The sequence below is a fragment of the Arvicanthis niloticus genome, chromosome 1 (assembly GCF_011762505.2).
Source record: "Arvicanthis niloticus isolate mArvNil1 chromosome 1, mArvNil1.pat.X, whole genome shotgun sequence".
Lineage (NCBI taxonomy): Eukaryota > Metazoa > Chordata > Mammalia > Rodentia > Muridae > Arvicanthis > Arvicanthis niloticus.
In genome coordinates this window covers 9,476,974-9,496,061 of record NC_047658.1, presented here as the reverse complement: position 1 = coordinate 9,496,061, position 19,088 = coordinate 9,476,974, and the positions used below count along the sequence as shown (strand labels likewise).

The window sequence follows — 19,088 nt, the reverse complement described above, 5'->3', positions numbered from 1 at the left end:
CAGGCAGAGAGGGCAAGCAGGTGGCCTGCTGTGTGGGGACAGCTGTTGTGACTCAGATGCCAGCAGGGCCACAGGCAGATGTAGACCTTCTGAGCTGTTTATCTGGCTCGGTTCTGGGGTCTCATGCTAGTGGCCCTTGGCTTCTGGTGGGGCCGGATACACTTGCGTCTAGTCGCTTCCGGCCACTTGGCCTGAGCTTGGGCCTGGACAACCAGTGTTGCATTTTCAGGGCAGAGCCCCCATCCCCCTATCAGGACTTTCCGGGCTCCAGAGGTCACTGGGCAGGCAGCACAGCGGCTGCCAAAACAAACCACCCCCGTGACTTGTAGGAAAGTGGCTGGGGGAGGGGCTGGGCCCCGCTAGGGACAGGAAGGGCTAGAGGCCCATGGCGGTATGAACAGGATCAGAGGAGGGTAGGGGACTGGCATGGAAGAAAATTCGAATGGAGGACCACATGGCTACAAGCATGGCGGACCGGGGGCAGCCAGAAATTTCCACCTCATTCCTCCAGTTTGGAATGCCAGCCTTAGGGCTCCTGAGCACTCCCAAGTTTGTCACAGATACACCTGAGTCCCAGTGGAGGTGGGAGGCCTGGTTAGTAGCTGAGCCTGCCTGCTCCAACCCCTGCGGGCCCCGCCCCATCAGCCAGGTGGCCTCTGTGGCAGCCTGTCCTGGGGTCCGCCCTTCCCCGCCCCGTCCCCGCCTCCCACCCAGCCCCCTCCTCCTCAGGTGAGGCCGCAGGCTCGGCAGGCCCCACGCTGCTGGCTGCTGCTGCCACCCTTGCCTTCCGGGCTGCCCGCTGCTGTGGGGACACCATGCCCCTACCCAGGCCCGGAGACTAACCCCAAATCTGCACCATCTCCGGCGAACCCCAGGGTAAGGCACAGAATGCGAAACCCCTCATTCCCCCACCAATCTGATGTCCAGCAGCCCGTAGAAGAGATCGCCCAAACCCCCAGACTACCCCAGCCTGATTTCCCTGCTAACTCAGAAGCCCGAGGACTCCCCCAAGTTCTCCTCCCTCAAAATCCTCAAGTCCCCTGGAAGTTCAACTTCGGCCGGCCCGCCGGTCTCTGCCTTGCCACTCCAGGTGTCCCCCTGGTGGCTGGTCACACATTGCCACCATTGACCCCCGGCCCAACCTCTGTCTTTGCATGCTCTGGCCCCAGCCCAGGGCCAGCTGCTCCCTGGATGAGAGCCTGGGACTGGGGGCGCCAGGACAGAGCCAGGCCAGGCTCCCCCAGGCCATGCCTCCTTGTTCCTGTCCCTAGGTTCCGCCCCAGCCCAACAGGTCAACCTGGGAATCATTAACAAGAGTCCCTGACATGGCGAAGGAGGGTGAGTCCCCCGTCCCTGAACCCCAGCTTCAGCCCTACCCGGCACCCCTCTTTGGTTTGTCTCCCAGCCTGTACTCAGACCCCTGTCTTAGTGTCCTGTTAGACTCAAGACCACCCGCCTAAAATCCTTGGCTATCTGATTAACTATTAACTGGTCCTTCTGTGTGGCTGTGCCTCCCCGCTACCCCATATGACCTTCCTAGTGCCTTGCCTCAGTTTCCCCTTACGTCTCAGGGATTTCTCAGCTAACAAACAACATGTCATCTTCTGGAGGTTGAGGTGGGGGCTGCTGCTGCTGCTATCTCTGTTAAGGATGTAGAGGTAGTCGGGTTGCTTCTGCCATCTTTTACTGTGTGATCCTGGGCAGTTAACTTCACGTCTCTGGGCTTCAGTCCACCTTTCCCTGCAGTTAGTTATGGATGGATACTAATATTCCCTCCATGAGGCGGTTGGTATCATGGAACACTCAAGCAACAACTTGGGCCTTGGGGTATGAAATACATGTTGTAACCTAGAGGTGTTCTGATGGAGGTCAGTCACTGTGGGAGCCCAAGAACCAAGGACCCAAGACACCCCCCCCTCCCCAGTTCCAAGCATATTTCTTCTATCTCTTGACTTTGTGGGCAAAAGAGCAGAGGGGGGACTTTGGACTTGACCTGGACGGATAGAGGAGAAAGACAGAAAAGCCGTCCCAGGGGTGACTGAGACAGCCGCTCACACTGGAGGCCAGCCTCCTTCCTTACATTGTCAGTACTTGGGGACCAAATGGCTAATCGGGGGCAGTCCCCACAGCACCCCCTTATGCCCCCATCCTTGACTGTCCTCTAAGAGTCAGGCTAGCTGAGTTTGGTCCTAGGCACTCTCTAGCTGTGTGGCTCTGGACATGCCTTGTCCTCTCTGGTCATCTGTTTCCTTTGTTACATGGAAGTGCTCAACTGCATGCTATGAGGGGGACTCGGTGGGAAGCAGAAAAGGCATGGGCCTGATGATAAGCACCGGTGTCTGGGCTCCTGGAGTGTCGGTCTCTGCTCATGTAACAACTCAGACTCCAGAGATGAGCTGTGAGCTGCTGTGAGCCAGGCTCTACTCACCTTGTGCTGAGTGATCAGATGATGGGCAAAGCCTGGCCCCCCTTTGGGACTGCTTTTCTCTCTCTCTCTCTCTCTCTCTCTCTCTCTCTCTCTCTCTCTCTCTCTCTCTCTCTCTCCTGGAGATGATTGAAGAGAAGGATCAGGGCTGGGGTCTATGAGGCAGGGGAGGGAGGGAATGCCTGGATGGAGAGTGATGGAGAAGACACAGAGCATGTCCCCTGCATCCCCAGCCTGTACTGTGTGAGGGCAGCCCTGGGAAAGGTGACAGGTTGAAGATGACAGCTCCATCCTCATCAACTGTGGCACGGACTGAAGGGATTCAAAGGACAGTGGAGTGGGTGGTGTGCGATCCCAAGAGCCTCTGCAGCAGCAGCTGCTGGTGTTTGTGAGGCCGTGATGGCCGTGGAAGTGTGTGAAGCACTGGGCTCCCTGGAATTAGCAGGAGTGATCAGGGAGCGAGGAGGGAAGCAGGAGGCCATGCCAGGCAGGGAAAGATGGGGCAGGGTGCTCAGGATAGGTGTTTGATGGGTATGGTGCCCGTGGCTGACCAACCTCAGAAGTGTCCTTGGCAGAGTGGGGTCTCCCCACAAGGTAGTACTAGAAAGAAGTTGCTCTAAACCTTGTTCTTTTTATTTTACTCTTGAAATAATGAGGATCAAAGCCAGGCCCTTATACATGCTAGACAAGAGCTCTACCACTGAGCCACGCCCCCAGCCCCTCACTGGGAGATTCTAGGCAGGGGCTCTACCACTGAGCCACGCCCCCAGCCCCTCACTGGGAGATTCTAGGCAGGGGCTCTACCACTGAGCCACGCCCCCAGCCTTCTTTTCTTCTTTTTGATACTTAGTCTCACTATGAAGCCCAGGATGGCCTCAAATTTAATAATCCTTCTGCCTCCGCCTGAAAAACTGTAATGGCAGGCTTCTAATCCACACTCTGTGAGTTTCATGCTTTGGGACACTCTGTGAAAGTTGTTTTAGGTGTTTGACAATGACCAACGTATATCTGAGAATTTGAAGACACCTATCTGGTCTCTAAAAGTCATGCTTATTCTGATGGGGGCTGGAAATGCTGGGTCCGGGTACCAAGGAGGCCTAGGGGAATGTTCTGTATAGAGAAGGGACAGTTTGGGCTCACATTTTCATTTCCCAGGTTTCGGTGCAGAGGGGCCACCAGGGAGATGAGCCAAGCTGGTATTAAGTACACATAATGCATGGCAGGGCTTGGAGCTGGAGCAGGAAGTGATTATCAGTTAAAGGGAGGTCCTGGGTTGAAGGCTTCTGAGACAGCTGCCTCTGTGTGGAGGAGTAGAAGTCCGAGGATGAAGGCTTCTGAGGGCAGGGCAAGAAAACCTAGGAAGGAGGGAGATGAAGCAAGACTGCTATGGGAGAGGAGGAGGGCCTGGGGATGAGGAGGATGAGGGGGATGAGGTAAGACTGCTGTGGGGAGGGGAGGAGGGCCTGGGGATGAGGGGGATGAGGTAAGACTGCTGTGGGGAGGGGAGGAGGGCCTGGGGATGAGGGGGATGAGGTAAGACTGCTATGGGGAGGGGAGGAGGGCCTGGGGATGATGGGTTGACACAGGACTGCTGTGGGGCAGAGAGGAGGGCCTGAGAAGAAGGGGGATGAGGTAGGACTACTGTGGGGAGAAAACGAGGGCCTGGGGATGAGGGGGATGAGGTAAGACTGCTGTGGGGAGGGGAGGAGGGACTGGGGATGAGGGGTTGACACAGGACTGCTGTGGGGTGGAGGAGGAAGAACAGGCTTGGAACAGCAAGAGATGAGGTAAATGGAAAGGAGGAAGTGTGTAGAGGCTTCAGGAGCTCCAGGGCCCAGTGTGGTGCCTGGTGCTTGGTGCTAAGGTATTAGGAGTGGCCAGTTCTCATGCTACTGAGCTATTTCCCTCTGTAAGTGACACCTTGTCTTAAACCACTAACAAGAACTGCCCCAGCAGGATCCTGAATCACTCCCCGCTCTATTCCTAAAGCTTGTTTGGTACTGTGACCATTAGCCATGCTACCAGGGTCATGGGTGAGAGGGCTGGGGCTCTTGCAGCCTCAGGGGTACTTTGCAGAAGGTTGGAGTCAGTTGAAGGCTTCCTTAGAGGTTGTATTCAGATGCTAGGATCTCTGGTACACCGAAGTGGACGTCCCCTACTCTCTAAGCTACTCCTGCCATGCCTCCCGTGGCCTCCCCCAGGTCACAGCACTCCCACTGTTTGGTCCTATAGCCCTCTAACATGCTCAGTCTTGCCTGCTAGTCTTAGCCTGTGAAGTTCTGTGGCTCTGCCCCTTGCATCTCTGTTTGTAGGTCTTAGATAATCTCTCCGGGGGAATTTTCCCCTTTCCTTCAGAAGCCCCTCTTGATGCCCAACCCTACGTTGCTTGACAGACAGATGGCATAGAGTTTTATCATATTGATACACTGAGGCCCAGAGAGACAGTAACAGTTGCCCATAATCACACAGCAAGAATGGCTTAACAATGTTTATTGGGGACCTGCTGTGTGCCAGGCACAATGGCACAGCAAGAGGCGGTTTGGTTTCTTGGGAAATTACTTTGGAACCTGGATCTCAGTGTGCCCAGGGTTTAGGATGTGGCCACAGGCAGAGTCACTGGAGATTCATGACTCGATCTCTCAGAGAAAAGGGAATTGTGATGTGGGTTGGAGATAGAGACTGAATGCTGGGGACATGACAGGTGGCATCCGGGGCTTGGGGATGAGGTTGTATTTAAAGAACTTTAAAGTCATTTAAAAAGTGGGTGCTAGGTGCATGCTCATTTAACAGATGAGGAACCTGGGGCTCACAGAGGAGGTTCCGCTTGTCCAAGACCCCAGCCTGGAAAGGGTAAGGCCGCTATTTTATGTTTTATCTTTTCTTTTATATATTTTTATTTTCTATGTGTGTGTGTATGTGAACATATGTGTATGAATATGTGTGTGTGCATGTGCACATGTGTGTATGAGTATGTGTATATATGTGTGGGCATGCACATGTGTATATGAGTATGTATATGTGTGTATACATGTGGACATGCATGTGCACATGTGTGGATGTGTGTGGATGTGGGTGTATGTGCATGCACGTGTGTGTGTGTGTGTGTGTGTGTGTGTGTGTGTGTATGAGTATGTGCTTGTGGGGGGGTACCTGTGCACACATTGGGGACAGCACAGAGGAGAACCTCGTGTGTCTTGTCCTATCACTTTCTGTGTAATTCCCATGAGCCAGGGTTTCTCACTGAGCCTGCAGCTGGGCTGATGGCCAGCGAGCCACAGCGACCCTTTTGTCTGCCCGCCCCAACAGTGCCGGGCTTACAGATGTGTTCCACCACACCTGGTCTTTTACAGGGGTGCCAGGAACCTAGCTCTGGATCCCACACTTGCCCAGCAAGTATTCTTACCCATGGAGCCATCTCTCCAAGGCCACTGTTTCAGAGTGGGGTTACCAGGCATAGTGCCATGCCTGGCATCTTAGCACTTAGGAAGCAGAGGCTAGCCTGAGTATTGTGGGGAGAGCTTGTCTAAAAAACAAAACAAAACACAGCTAGTGGTGATGTGTGTGTCTTTAATCCCAGTACTCCGGAGGCAGGGGCAGTTAGATTTCTGAGTTGGAGGCCAGCCTGGTCTACAGAACAAGTCCCAGGATGCCAGAGCTTCACAGAGAAACCCTGTTTTAAAAAACAAAACAAAACAAAAATATGGGCAGATATGGTGACACAGGGCTGCCATCCTAGCAGTAAGAGAGGCAGGCAAGCAAACTCCCCCTAGTTTGAGGCTAGATTGGACTATATGGTATGTTTGATGCCAGCATTGCTATACAGCAAGACCTCGTCTCAAAATACAAACCAACCCCCCTGCCCTCCCCCCCCCCCAAAAAAAAAGCCAAAATGAGTTCAGCTGAGTTTCAAAACTTGGGTTCTCAAACTCCCAGGGACAAATTTGATCTTGGGACTGGGTCTTGTGAGAAAGAGGTCTGGTTTTGGAGTTACCAAGAGGGTAAATGTCAGAGGTCACAGGCACCTCAAAGTTGTAAGGACTTCTGGAAAAGTTAGTGGGAGAGAGGATGTGGGGACAGGCTGGCAGGAAGCAACAAGAGAAATCCAGAAGTGCCTTGTCATTGGAAAGGAGTAGCGGCCAGCACCAGGAGGGGGGAGCAGAGAGGCCAAGCTATGCTCCCTCCCAGCTGGAACCCTTGGGGAGCCAGACACCTGGCTGTCCACACGACAGGAGACAGACAGCCCTGCCAGCTGCCCAGCCTTGGGAAATGGGGCTTGAGGTACCACAGGCCCAGGTCTGATAAGGCACCCTGCATTCCCTGGCAGGGGACTGGCCCAGTGCCCAACCCTTGCTGTGCTGAGGACAGACCTGGCAGTGGCCCCAGCTTGGTGTCTGTTGCAGGTGGCCGGACTGCATCATGCTGTTCCAGACCCAAGGTGGCAGCTGTCACTGTGGGTACCCTGCTGTTCCTGACAGGCATTGGGGCTGCGTCCTGGGCCATTGGTGAGAGAACCTGTCTTCCTCCCCAAGCTCCCGAGGCCTCCCTTACCCCAAGGGTTACAACCTGCCTGCTCTCCCCTCTCCCCTCTCCCCTCTCCACAGTGACCATCCTACTACGGAGTGACCAGGAGCCACTGTACCAAGGTGAGTAGAGCGGGCTTGGATCCCTAGGGTGTCCTGGAGGAAAAGCAGGATGAGGAACTCAAAACATTCTTGGGACTGATAACTGTGTTTCTACTCAGTATCCCTAATGCTGTTTGAACCAGAATTTTGTCTGTAGCTCAGGCTACCTTGGAACTCACCCAGGCTGGCCTCAGATTTGCGGCAATCCTCTTGCCTCAGCTTTCCAGTGATAGGATTGAAGGCATGAAGCACCGTGCCCAGGTGAGAGGCTGTAGTCTAAGTGACTCAGGAGACTCCCGTCCAAGAAGTATAGACCCAACCCGGCCTAGATTTTGAGGTCTACCTCCCAAGGGTATGGTTGTTAACCAAGTCCTGGACAAGTCACCCACGAGTATACTATATTTTTTTTTTCAGTTTTATTTTTGAGATAAGGTCTCATGAAACCCAGGCTGGCCTCAAACTTACTATGAAGGGACCCTGGACCTCCTGATTTTCCTACCTCCACCTTCCAAGTCCTGGGATTAGTGCAACACCACACCTAGCTGAAAACTCCATTTTTTAAAAAACTGTATATACATATATACACATACATATATATACATGTATACACATGTGAATATACATACACAGATATACACATACATATGCATATATACACATATGTATGTACACATACATATATAATATACATGTATATACATGTATACACACACACTATCATGGGATGTGGTCAAACACAGACCAGAGGGACAGGATGAATTCAGTAGACTCCCAGCTCTGAGGACCAAGTGGCATCTATCTGCCCTTTATACTGATGTGGGACATGAAGACCAGAGAATCTGTGGCAGGTAGTGATGGAGCCAGGAACAGCTCTGAGAGACATGGGCACCTTTGCTGCACATGGAAGAAGCAGTTATAGGAACACAGAGGCGGAAATCACATGTGAAAAGAACGACTGAGTCTTCCCCAGTGCTGCTCTAAGCTGCTGCTCTATGACCCAGGGCAGCAGAAGGGGGCGGTGATGGAGGGGTGGAGTGTGCTTTTTCGAAGAAATGGGATTACAGATTTGAAACAGTTGGCATTGGACTCGGTCATCCAGACTGAACTTAGAAACACTGACCTCTGACCAGGGACCAACCTCGAGACTGGATGGTATTGGTACATTAAGTCCTGCAACAGCCCATTTTCATGTAGCGTGAAGCCTCGGATGAGGCAATGGTCAGTGTGGTAGCATACACGTCTTCATTCTCAAGAGACTGAGGCGGGAAGATCCTGAGTTTGAAGATAGCCTGGGCTACAGTGAGACTCTGACTCTTATCCGGGTCATTCGGGAGGGTGTATCACCTGCTCAGTTCTTTGTCAGGAAACTGCTGAAATCATTGATGTAGTGAAAGCTAGCATCTCAGGCTAAGGCTGTTATTATCTCAGTGTGTGCAACAGGGGAAACTGAGGTTCTGTGAAGTAGACTGACTTGCCTAGAACCACAGGTCAGTAAATGACAGAGCAAGGAGATCAGTAGGCTGTATCACTCCACATGGTGCCAGAATGGAATCCCAACCCTAAAGACTCTTAGGATAGGATCCTGTCTGTCTGGCAGTTCACCTTGGCTTGCAGATACGTCTCCCCAGACTCTAGTCTCAGGGCTTCTGCCTACTTCCTAATACCCTGTCCCTCCAGTGTCTTTAGCACCTTCACCTTCATCTTCACCTTTGTAGTATTGGTGATAGAACTCAGGGTCCTACACATGCTTAGCTGCATAGCAGGTGTCCTACAGCTGAGCCACGCCCCCAGCCCTCACTGGGGGATTCTAAGCAGGGGCTCTACCACTGAGCCACGCCCCCAGCCCCTCACTGGGGGATCCTAGGCAGGGGCTCTACCACTGAGCCACGCCCCCAGCCCCTCACTGGGGGATTCTAGGCAGGGGCTCTACCACTGAGCCACGCCCCCAGCCCCTCACTGGGGGATTCTAGGCAGGGGCTCTACCACTGAGCCACGCCCCCAGCCCCTCACTGGGAATTCTAGGCATGAGCTCTACCACTGAGCCACGCCCCCAGCCCCTCACTGGGGGATTCCAGGTAGGGGCTCTACCACTGAGCCTCCCTCCCCCAACACCTCACCAAGAAAATTCTAGGCAGGTGAGCTACTGCTCTGCAAAGATGCTCCCCCTGCCCCTTTTATTTTACATTTCACTGTGAGACCCTTTTCTCTAAGTAACTTAGGCTGGCATTGAACTTACTCCAAAGCCCAGGTAGGCTTGGACTTTTGGTCCGCTAGCCTCGGCTTCCTAAGTAGGTGAGAAGATAGTCCAGTGCCACTGGGCCTAGTTTTCTGCCTACAATATATTCCCAGAATCTAGCTTTCTTCCTTGTGCTGCCCCCTGCTGGCCCAGCCTCTGTCTTTGTCACATCGAGGTCATAGTCTGAACTATATAGTTTTTGCCCTAGAGTCTGCCCCTACCAGCAGCCAGAAGGAACTCATCCACCCACAAGTCAAGTCAGTGTGTGACTCCCCTTTCCCGGAGCTGAGTCCTGGCCCAGCAGCATGGCTGCACATTGGTCCAGCTGCAAGCCAACTCTGCCAACCTCTCTCTGCCTCCTGGCTGTTCCTCAGCCAACTTCCTGCTTCAGCCTTCAGATCTCCATTTCTTGTCCCTTAGTTCCCTTGGCCTACTTCTCGGTCCCCTCTCAGATCTCAGCATCCTTCTCACCTCCTTCATCTTTCTCCTGGATGCTCACGTGGCACCTTCCCAGTGAAGCTGTCCTTGCTTGCCCTGCCCACTTACTGCAAAGTGCAACGCAGCCCCCACATACCAGCTCCCCCTCCCTTCTGTCGGCCTCCGCGTCTCTGCGGCACAGGACACGCTTCTGTTATTTGTCCTGCTCATTATCTGTCTCCCCTCCTGGGCTTTGCACTCCACAGCCTAAAATAGGAGCCAGCACGTTCAAAGTTAGTTGGTAAATAGAAAGAAATGCCCCTAAGGGCTTTGCCCTGACTCAGGTGTGAATGAGGCTTCTCTGACCTTATGGGGACAGATGGAAGACCGGGGAGCATTGGCCAACCACACAGACTGCCCAAGCCATCATCAGACAGAACCACTGCTTCGAGCTAGCCTTCTGATACAGCCCAGTCCTGTATTGTGCCCTTCCCTCCCTCCCTCCCTCCCTATTCTCCTCTTCTCTCCCTCTCTTTTTCTCTCTCCCTCCTTTCCATCCTTCTGTCCTGAGACATGATGCAGCCTTGATTGGCCTTATTCTCATGAGCCTCCTGCCTCAGTCTCCCGAGGGCTGGGATGTTTTCACACCTGACTCTTGTCAGTTTCTTAATGGTGTACTGGCTGGGTGACTTTTCTTTTGATTTTTGAAACAGAGTCTCTTTCCGTAGTCTTGGCTGGCTTGGAATTAGATATGAAGCCCACACTGGCCTCAAACCTGCAGCACCTTTTCTGCCTTGGCCTCCAGAGTGCTGGGATGGTAGAAGCCACCCCACCTACCTAAGGTGACTTTGGAATCTGGAATCACTGTCTGACTCCAGCTCCCAGGTTTTGCTTTGATGATAGAAGAGCCTGGGTTCTCCTCCTTTTCCTCCTCTCCAATGTCGTCGTCGTCATCATCATCATTAATTGAGACAGGGTTTCTCTTTGTAGCTCTGGCAGTTCTGGAACTCATTCTGTAGACAAGGCTGGCCTTGAACTCACAGAGATCTGCTTGCCTCTGCCTCCCAAGGGATGGAATTAAAGGCGTGCACCACCATCACCAGGCTAAAATGTATAGCCCAGGAGAATCACGAACTCATGATTCTCCTGCCAATGCCTCCTTTGGCAAATTCTAGGCACACATGCCTTGACAACCCACCCTCCTCCCCTTTTTGATAGGGAGCTTAAACTGTCCTTGAACTCATGAGTCTGTCGTCTTTCCTGCTGCTCCCCTTCTAGTCTTTCTTTTCTCCATACCGTACTTATTTAAATGTTTTAGTGACCTGGCGAATTAGCTAAGGGTCTCTGACCCCAAGCCCGATTGCACCCAGATAGTATCTCTGTATTTGATCATCCACAATGAATACCCTGTGCAGGCGCACTCTCCCAAGTCATTTGCCTGGCTCTTGGTGTCTGAGTCAAGTTCTTGCACCTTGGCTATCCCAGTAGGGGAGAGATACCCACTAGTATAACCCAAGCTAGTAGTGGGTGCAGATGCCACTTCTAGGCCATGAAGGGTGCAAGCCTAGAGTCCTCGGGGCCTCAGGCAGCCAGGTAAGCTGGTGGCTGGCCGCTGTGGGACCCAGGCCCGGCTTTGTCGCCCTGCAGTGCAGCTCAGTCCCGGGGACTCGCGGCTTGCGGTGTTCGACAAGACGGAGGGAACGTGGAGGCTGCTGTGCTCCTCACGCTCCAACGCCAGGGTGGCAGGGCTCGGCTGTGAGGAGATGGGCTTTCTCAGGTACCTGGGTGGCCCTTGGGAGTAGGGAAGAGGATGGAATCGGGCCAGAGGTGGCTCTGACCCGAGCCCCGCGCAGGGCTCTGGCGCACTCGGAGCTGGATGTGCGAACTGCGGGCGCCAACGGCACATCGGGCTTCTTTTGCGTGGACGAGGGCAGTCTGCCTCTGGCTCAGAGGTTGCTGGATGTCATCTCTGTATGGTGAGCAGGGCAGCGGAGGGTGGCACTGGCAGGTCTCTAAATATCGTCCTAACTGGTCCCCTGGTTTGTCTCTCTGTCCCCACCCCTGTTCTGTGTCTTCTCATAGCGACTGTCCTAGAGGCCGATTCCTGACTGCCACCTGCCAAGGTGAGACCGATGGGGGATGGGTGCCAGGGACGCTGGGGAGGGCTCAGACCCTTCTTTACATGAAGTCCAAGACTGGAGTCCTGGAACCCTAGGGTGGAGTGTGTCCCCACAAACTGCCCAGGATCTCCATATGTCATGTCCCCTTGAACAACCCCAAGGTTGGGGGAGAGCCTTGTTCCCACAAACTGCTGGAGCAGGGCTATGTCTCCTCCCATCCCTGGAGCTAGACTATGTCCTAGAACTCAGATCCCTCCCATTCTAAACCTTCCTTGTCACCTTTCCACAGACTGTGGCCGCAGAAAGCTACCGGTGGATCGCATTGTGGGAGGCCAGGACAGCAGCCTGGGAAGGTGGCCATGGCAGGTCAGCCTGCGTTATGATGGGACCCACCTCTGTGGGGGGTCTGTGCTGTCCGGGGACTGGGTGCTGACCGCTGCACATTGCTTTCCAGAGTGAGTGTTTCCTCACAGTGACACCTGGGGTAGGGCAGGAAAGAGGTCTGCAGAGGCCGGGCCCAGGGACTTGTCCCTTCTGTCCCCGGCAGGCGGAACCGGGTCCTGTCTCGGTGGCGAGTATTTGCTGGTGCTGTAGCCCGGACCTCACCCCATGCTGTGCAACTGGGGGTTCAGGCTGTGATCTATCATGGGGGCTACCTTCCCTTTCGAGACCCTAATATCGACGAAAACAGCAATGACATTGCCCTGGTCCACCTCTCTAGCTCCCTGCCTCTCACAGGTAAGTCTGGAGGTCTAGCCTCACCTTAAGGACTCCAGAGACTTAGGGATCAAAGAAGGGGCCTGTGAAGCAAAGTAGATCCATCTTCTGGTTTTCATAGCAATAGCATTAACAGACCCACCGTTAGGGAACACAAACTGTATATTACCCATGAGTGTTAGATAGCATGGCTGACAGTTACACACAACCATCTGAGCTTTCTTTCTAAAGGAGTCAGTCACTATGTGATCCGGTGATTCCTTTCCTATAGACGAGCGAAGGGATACAGATGGTGACATGGAAAACCAGCTCTCAGATGCTCTTAATAGAACATTTAGTCATTATAACCTGGGCATGAAGCCTGGAATCCCAGCAAAGGAGAGGAAGAGGCAGAAGGAGCTCGTTCAAGGCTAGCCTTGACCACATAGTGAGTTTGAGGCTAACCTAGGCAACATAAGACACTCTAAATAAATAAATAAATAGATAAATAAATAAATAAATAGCCTCCTCACTTATGAGAGGAATTAGGAGTGGAGATGGTTGTGCCAATCTGGGAACATGACAAAGCCGTGAATTCATGCATTTGCTTTAACATGGAGAATTGTAAGACATGTGAGTTACAGTTGTGTAAAGCTGCAGTCATATACCTCAGTAAGGCTGTACCCCTCCAAACCCATGCAGAAGAGATGCTGGAGAGGTGTCTCAGTGGTTAACAGTGCTTGCTATCCTTACAGAGGACCCTCGTGCAGTTCCTAGCACCTGCATCATGCCACTCACAACTGTCTCTACTTCCAGCTCCAGGGAATCCAAGCCTCCCTTCTGGATTTCACAGACAGGCACACGTACACACACACACACATATGTGAATAAAAATAAATGTTAAATATGGAGGGGCTGGAGAGATGACTCAGTGGGTAAGAGTATTAGCTGCTCTTCCAGAAGACCCAGGTTCAATTCCTGGCACACATGTGGCAGTTCACAACTGTCTGTAACTCAGTTCCAGGGGATCCAACTCCCTCACACAGACATGCATGTAGGTAAAACATCAATTAATGTGCATGAAATAAAAATAATTAAATCATTTTTAAAAAGGTATGGAGAGCCAGGTGTGGCACATGCCTGTCATCTAAGCGCTGAGGGAAGTTGAGGCAGGAAGACTATGAGGCCAGCCTGGGCTGTGCTGAGAGACCCTTTCTCAAAACACCCGAAATAAATAACCACATAAACAATGGTAAATACACAAGAATAGTGGCATACTACGCTTGCGTATGTGTTTCATGAAACCATTTTGGTCAAAGAGAATCCGTATGACCGTGGTCCCAATGAGACACGGTGGCCTGGTGACGTCAGAGTCTTAGTTTGCATGAAGGACACTCTTAGGATCTGCATGCAGCGGTGATTCATCGAGGACACATTTCTCAGAGCGTCTGCTTATAGCCAAGTGACCGTGCGCTTTAGTCAGCCTTGGTGTGTCCCGTGTCTGCACTCAGCTCGTTCTCCCACAGTCTTCAGGGCGGCCTCTCCCTCAATGATCATTCTTATTACTCCCTCAAGTGCTTCCTGCTTTCAACACCACATCCGTTTCTTACCACAGTCTCTTTGTGTGTGTACTTTGTTTCCTTTCGATGCTGGGGACCATCTCTGGGACCTTGTGTACTTGGACAAGCACTCCATCCTCAGCTTGCGGCATGATTATTGTTTTGTACTGGGGCCGAATGGAGGGTGAGGTGACATTTTGCATTGCAGTGCTGAGGCTCAGAAAGGCAGCAGTGAGGGGCTTTCAGGACTGTTTGCATGAGCTATGCACTGCTCAAGGACACTCTGTCTCAGTGGAGGCCTGTGTGATTATTATTAATATAATATAATTATTTTATATTTAATATAATTAATTTAGTTTATTGCATTGGTGTTTTGGTTGCATGTATGTGTGTGGGGGCGGGGGGATGAGTCTGATCCTGGAGTTACAGATAACTATGAGCTGTCATGTGGGTGCTGGGAATTGAACCTGCGTCCTCTGGAAGAACAGCCAGTGCTCTTAATGGGCTGAGCCATCTCTCTAGCCCCCTGTGTGTTTATCATTGCAGATTTCTGACAGGTGGAAACCCAAGGTCTCAAGAGCAGGTTGTGCTTTCCTGTTTCCTGCCTCTGGGCTAGAGATAGCCCAATGGCCATGGTTAAGAGCCCAAACATGGGGAAATAAGCTAACTTAAGTTCCAGTTCTGATTGTGCCATTGCGTCTATGAAACTTTGGACAGGTGACTTGGCCTCTTGTCCCTCTTGATGCAACAAGGTCAATCCCAGCTCTCTGGGATGACTGGGGATGAAAGAAAAAGATTTGAGAAAGTAGTGTATATACACAGGAAGATGAAGGTTCCGTCCTGTAGTGATAGGGCATGCTGGCGTTGTGTGGAGGGTGAGGTGGCTGGATAGCTGTGTCCCATGAAGAATAGACTGGCTAGTGGGGGCCGAACCGTATGCTCTCTCACACAGAATACATCCAGCCGGTGTGTCTCCCTGCTGCGGGACAGGCCCTGGTGGATGGCAAGGTCTGTACTGTGACCGGCTGGGGTAACACACAGTTCTATGGTGAGTTCCACGCAATACCAGCCAACACCACTAGGAGGGGCTGAATCTGCTCTGGGGGAGGCTCAGTGAACCTCAAAGAGACCCCCAGGCCATGGAGTGGGAATGTTGAGAGAGGGCTTGTTTCCTAATTCTGGTCACCTTACCAATCTTCCCTTAGGCCAACAGGCTATGGTGCTCCAAGAGGCCCGGGTTCCCATCATAAGCAACGAAGTTTGCAACAGCCCCGACTTCTACGGGAATCAGATCAAACCCAAGATGTTCTGTGCTGGCTATCCTGAGGGTGGCATTGATGCATGCCAGGTGAGGGACACAGTGGACAGCCCCCAGGCCTAAAGCGACAGAGGAGGAGCCAGGGTAATGTTAACTGGGGCTCCCCACTGGAGTCATGGTGGTTTCTAGTCAGGTGTCCCATCCCCCCACCACCAGGGTGACAGCGGCGGCCCCTTTGTGTGTGAGGACAACATCTCTGGGACATCAAGATGGCGGCTATGCGGCATTGTAAGCTGGGGTACGGGCTGTGCTTTGGCCCGGAAGCCGGGAGTGTACACCAAAGTCATTGACTTCCGGGAGTGGATCTTCAAGGCCATAAAGGTGAGGTGCTATAGTGGGGGACTGTCTGGGACCCTAATAAGGAAAGTAGAAGTTTGGGGGAAACCTGTGTTTGGAACTACCAGAGGGCACTCTGGAGAACAGGTGGATTCCCATAGGCTTCTGGGGATGAGACACTAGGTACAGAGTGTTGGGAGAAATGTCTGAAACCTTGGAAGCCCATGGCTCTTTCCCTAGACTCACTCCGAAGCCAGTGGCATGGTGACTCAGCCCTGACCCTGCCTCATCTCGCTGCTCCGCGCTGCACACGCATCCAGAGTCAGAGTTGGTCTGGTAGCTCCAGCCCCACGTGGTAGGCTCCACCCTGGGCCTCAGATGGAACGGTTTTCTGCTCGGATCCAGTCCACTGGTCCAAGAAGGCTAAGTCCAAGGACTTCTCTTCCACAGTGGCCGGCCCACTCAATTCCAGGGCCATTGGTCTCACCCTCCCACCCCATGTAAATATTACTCTGTCCTCTGGGGGCTGCTTTCTAGGCACCCCTTGTGCGGATGCTCTTTAAATAATAAAGATGGTTTTGATTAATAGGTCTCTGCGTTTACAAACTTAAGCGGCAGTGTGGACATTTTGAGAGTAGCAGAGAGAACTGAGGGTCTAGCACAAAACAAGAAGGGATTGTGATCGGCCGAATTCCTAACCATTTGAAGAACCATTTAAGCCGATCCCGGTGGCTGACTCCTGTAATTCCAAGACTCGGGAGGATCTTCACGGGTTACAAGCTATCCTGGGCTACATAGTGAGTTTCAGGCCAGCCTTGGCTACAGAGTGAGACCCTATCTCAAAAATAAAAAGGAGAGAGGTAGGGGGCGGGGCTAAAACGCCGGAGACAGTCTGATTTAAGGAATTGCTCAATCCAACAACTCAAATCTCCTTCACTCTGCCTGCTTTCTGCGGGCCTTCCCACGACCAGAAGAAACGCACGCCTTTTCTCCATAAGCGAGGCTATGTACAGTGGACCAAATTCATAAGGCCAGTGGGGGTGGGGCGCGGACGAGAGCGCGCGCACTCCTTTAATGAGAACACCAGAAAGAAACGCCCAGTTCTGGGTCAGAATTGGGTCATGTGAACTTGTTGGATTTCTCTGTACCCGAAGTGGTGCCTGGGGCTGAGGGCTGGGGGCTGGGTCTTCAGGAATCACATGTGCTTTGTGAGGGAGACTCTTCATAAGAAAATGAGGAGCTGCTTCCAGAGAAAGTGGACGTCAATGTCCGAGGAACAATAAATATGTCTGCTTATGGGCGACAGAAAACAAAACTTTGTGGGGCAGAGAGGGGTGAGTGACAAGCCTTGTAAGTGCAGCTTGAAGGGTGGCCGCTCAGAGATCCACCCCTTTCTGCTTTGGGACTGGGTCCACCTCTCCCCCTGCTTGCATTTGCAGATCTCTGTGGAAGCCTAGATGGCCACCAGGGGGAGCTGCAGCCCTGGCGCTTGAGACCTTAAGGCTCTTCCCCCACAGGCTGAAAGCCAGCACTCCCCCACCCCCACACCCCAGCAGGAGGAGAAAATGCTCAACCTATGCTGCTTCTCAAGATTTTAAAAACTTCTGAATTTATTTTTGCTGGCTTTTTTTTCTTGCTTGGGTGATGGGGGTGTGTTTTTCTTTTTCTGAGACCCAGTCTCACTATGTAGCCCTGGCTTTCCTGGGACTCTCTGTGAAGATCAAGCTTCCTTTGAACTCACAGACTTCCATTTGACTCTGTCTCCCAAGTGCTGGGATTAAGGACTTTGCCACTCCATCCAGCCTTTTGTGGGAATTTGGTGGGTAGGAACCATAACTGATCCAGAGTTCTGTATCACCCGGGCTGGCCTTCAGTGTGTGACAATCTGGCCTCAGCTTTGCCACTGCCAGCTTAAGATCTTAACTGATCAACATTACAACACCACACAGCTTGTTAGCCTCAAGCTTTGAAATTTCTTCAAAAACACCCTGGAGGGACTCACAGTCTATTTGTCTGGCAAATGCTGTAGCCATCAGTACCTGATTCCACACAGCCTTAGTTAGGTCAATCTCCAGGGCTGTGCTGCCTGCAAAGAGCCTCCCAGACCCACATGTCACTTACAGAATACCGATTCACCACTGTCCCTCAGGGTTTTCCATAAATTGTCTTGTCTGTGGGATTTTGGTGGGTCAGTCAAATGTTAGCTTGCCAGAAATGCACAAGGCTTGCCTAGCATGCTCTAAAAGCCCTGGGCTTGAATCCCAGCAACGACACACACTGTATGCAGAGTTGGAGGGAGGTGATCATGGATGTGCCCTTTGTAATTGTCTGCTGAAAAAAGGCCCCGTTCCTGTGTTTTAGAAGTGTGAGGTCTCTCCAGGAGCATGATGCCCAGTGAAGGGTTTGAACAGATGTGTTTTGGAGGAAGGGGAATGTTTTTGCCAAGAGGACAAGTGGAGAGGACATGGCCTCGCCCTAAGAAGTAGGAAGGGATTGCAGCAGAAGGGATGTGGTAGAGATTTAGGCATGTATTTGTTTCTTTTTCATTGCTATAGGGAGACACTCAAGGGTGAATACTTCTAAAGTAAGGTTTAAGGGCTCAGAGAGATGGCTCAGTGGCAAGAGTCCTTGGTGCTCTTCCAGAGGAGTTCAGTTCCCAGTATCCAGACTGCTCAGGAACACCCGTGTGGGGAGCCGACAGAAGGCGGCTATCATCCTTGCAGCCATCTTGAGCCATATACCCTGACAAGAGACTTGATTACATTAGCCTACAACAGCTGAGCACACTCTGATAACATCTTGCTTTAGATACTCAGGATCTTCCCTTGGGTGTGTGAGACTTAAAGGTGTGTAACTTAAGGGCGTGACTTAGAGACCAGATTTAGAGACAAGACCTAAGGGCATGACTTAAAGGCGTTAGTTAAAGGCATGGCTTAGAAGTGAGACAAATAAAAGGTGAGAGGCAGACAGAAGAAATCAGTAGGAATTAGGCATTGAGGAAGAAGACACTTGGACTAGAGAACTCAGAAGAAGAATTATTAGTTATTAGGCACTTGGCACTTGGAGGAAGAACAGAGAATTAGGCATTAGACATTAGGCACTTAGCACTTGGAAGAAGTAACTTGGCACTAGGGACTAGGAACTAGGGACTAGGAACTCAAGACTTGGGACTTGGACTAGGAAGAGAGACTGAAGAATAAACAGGATTGAATCACACTCTGGTCTCCATTCTTCACTTTCTCTCTCTTGCTGAACCCTGGCCCTCGGACTGGAGCAGCCTGGGGCAGTGCCGGCTCTAACAGTTTAGCCCCCAAGGCTTTTGGCAGTGCGGGTTCCAACATTGATAGAGCGGTCCCCGACATTTTGGCCCCCACTGTCGGGGAGCTCCGGCCGCAACACATCCGAAACTCCAGCTCCAG

At 52.2% G+C, this 19,088-nt stretch overlaps 1 protein-coding gene across 6 annotated transcripts; it reads left to right on the top strand.

Annotated features, from left to right (window-relative positions):
- Positions 1–713: 713 nt before the first annotated feature.
- Hpn (hepsin) lies at positions 714–16,255 on the top strand. 6 transcript variants are annotated; one of them, XM_076932065.1, is made up of 14 exons: positions 714–876; positions 1,272–1,338; positions 5,216–5,275; positions 6,826–6,927; positions 7,027–7,068; positions 11,348–11,477; positions 11,554–11,676; positions 11,783–11,823; positions 12,110–12,275; positions 12,368–12,558; positions 15,028–15,123; positions 15,281–15,423; positions 15,550–15,714; positions 15,891–16,255. In XM_076932065.1, the coding sequence occupies exons 2-14, from the start codon at positions 1,326–1,328 to the stop codon at positions 16,026–16,028; spliced, it is 1,410 nt and encodes a 469-aa protein (XP_076788180.1). In that variant the 5' UTR covers positions 714–876; positions 1,272–1,325; the 3' UTR covers positions 16,029–16,255. The 6 variants fall into 6 exon arrangements, with proteins under 6 accessions (XP_076788180.1, XP_076788182.1, XP_034369057.1 ...); XM_034513166.2 differs by having other exon boundaries at positions 715–876; positions 15,910–16,255; XM_076932064.1 differs by having other exon boundaries at positions 717–876; positions 6,750–6,927.
- Positions 16,256–19,088: the final 2,833 nt, after the last annotated feature.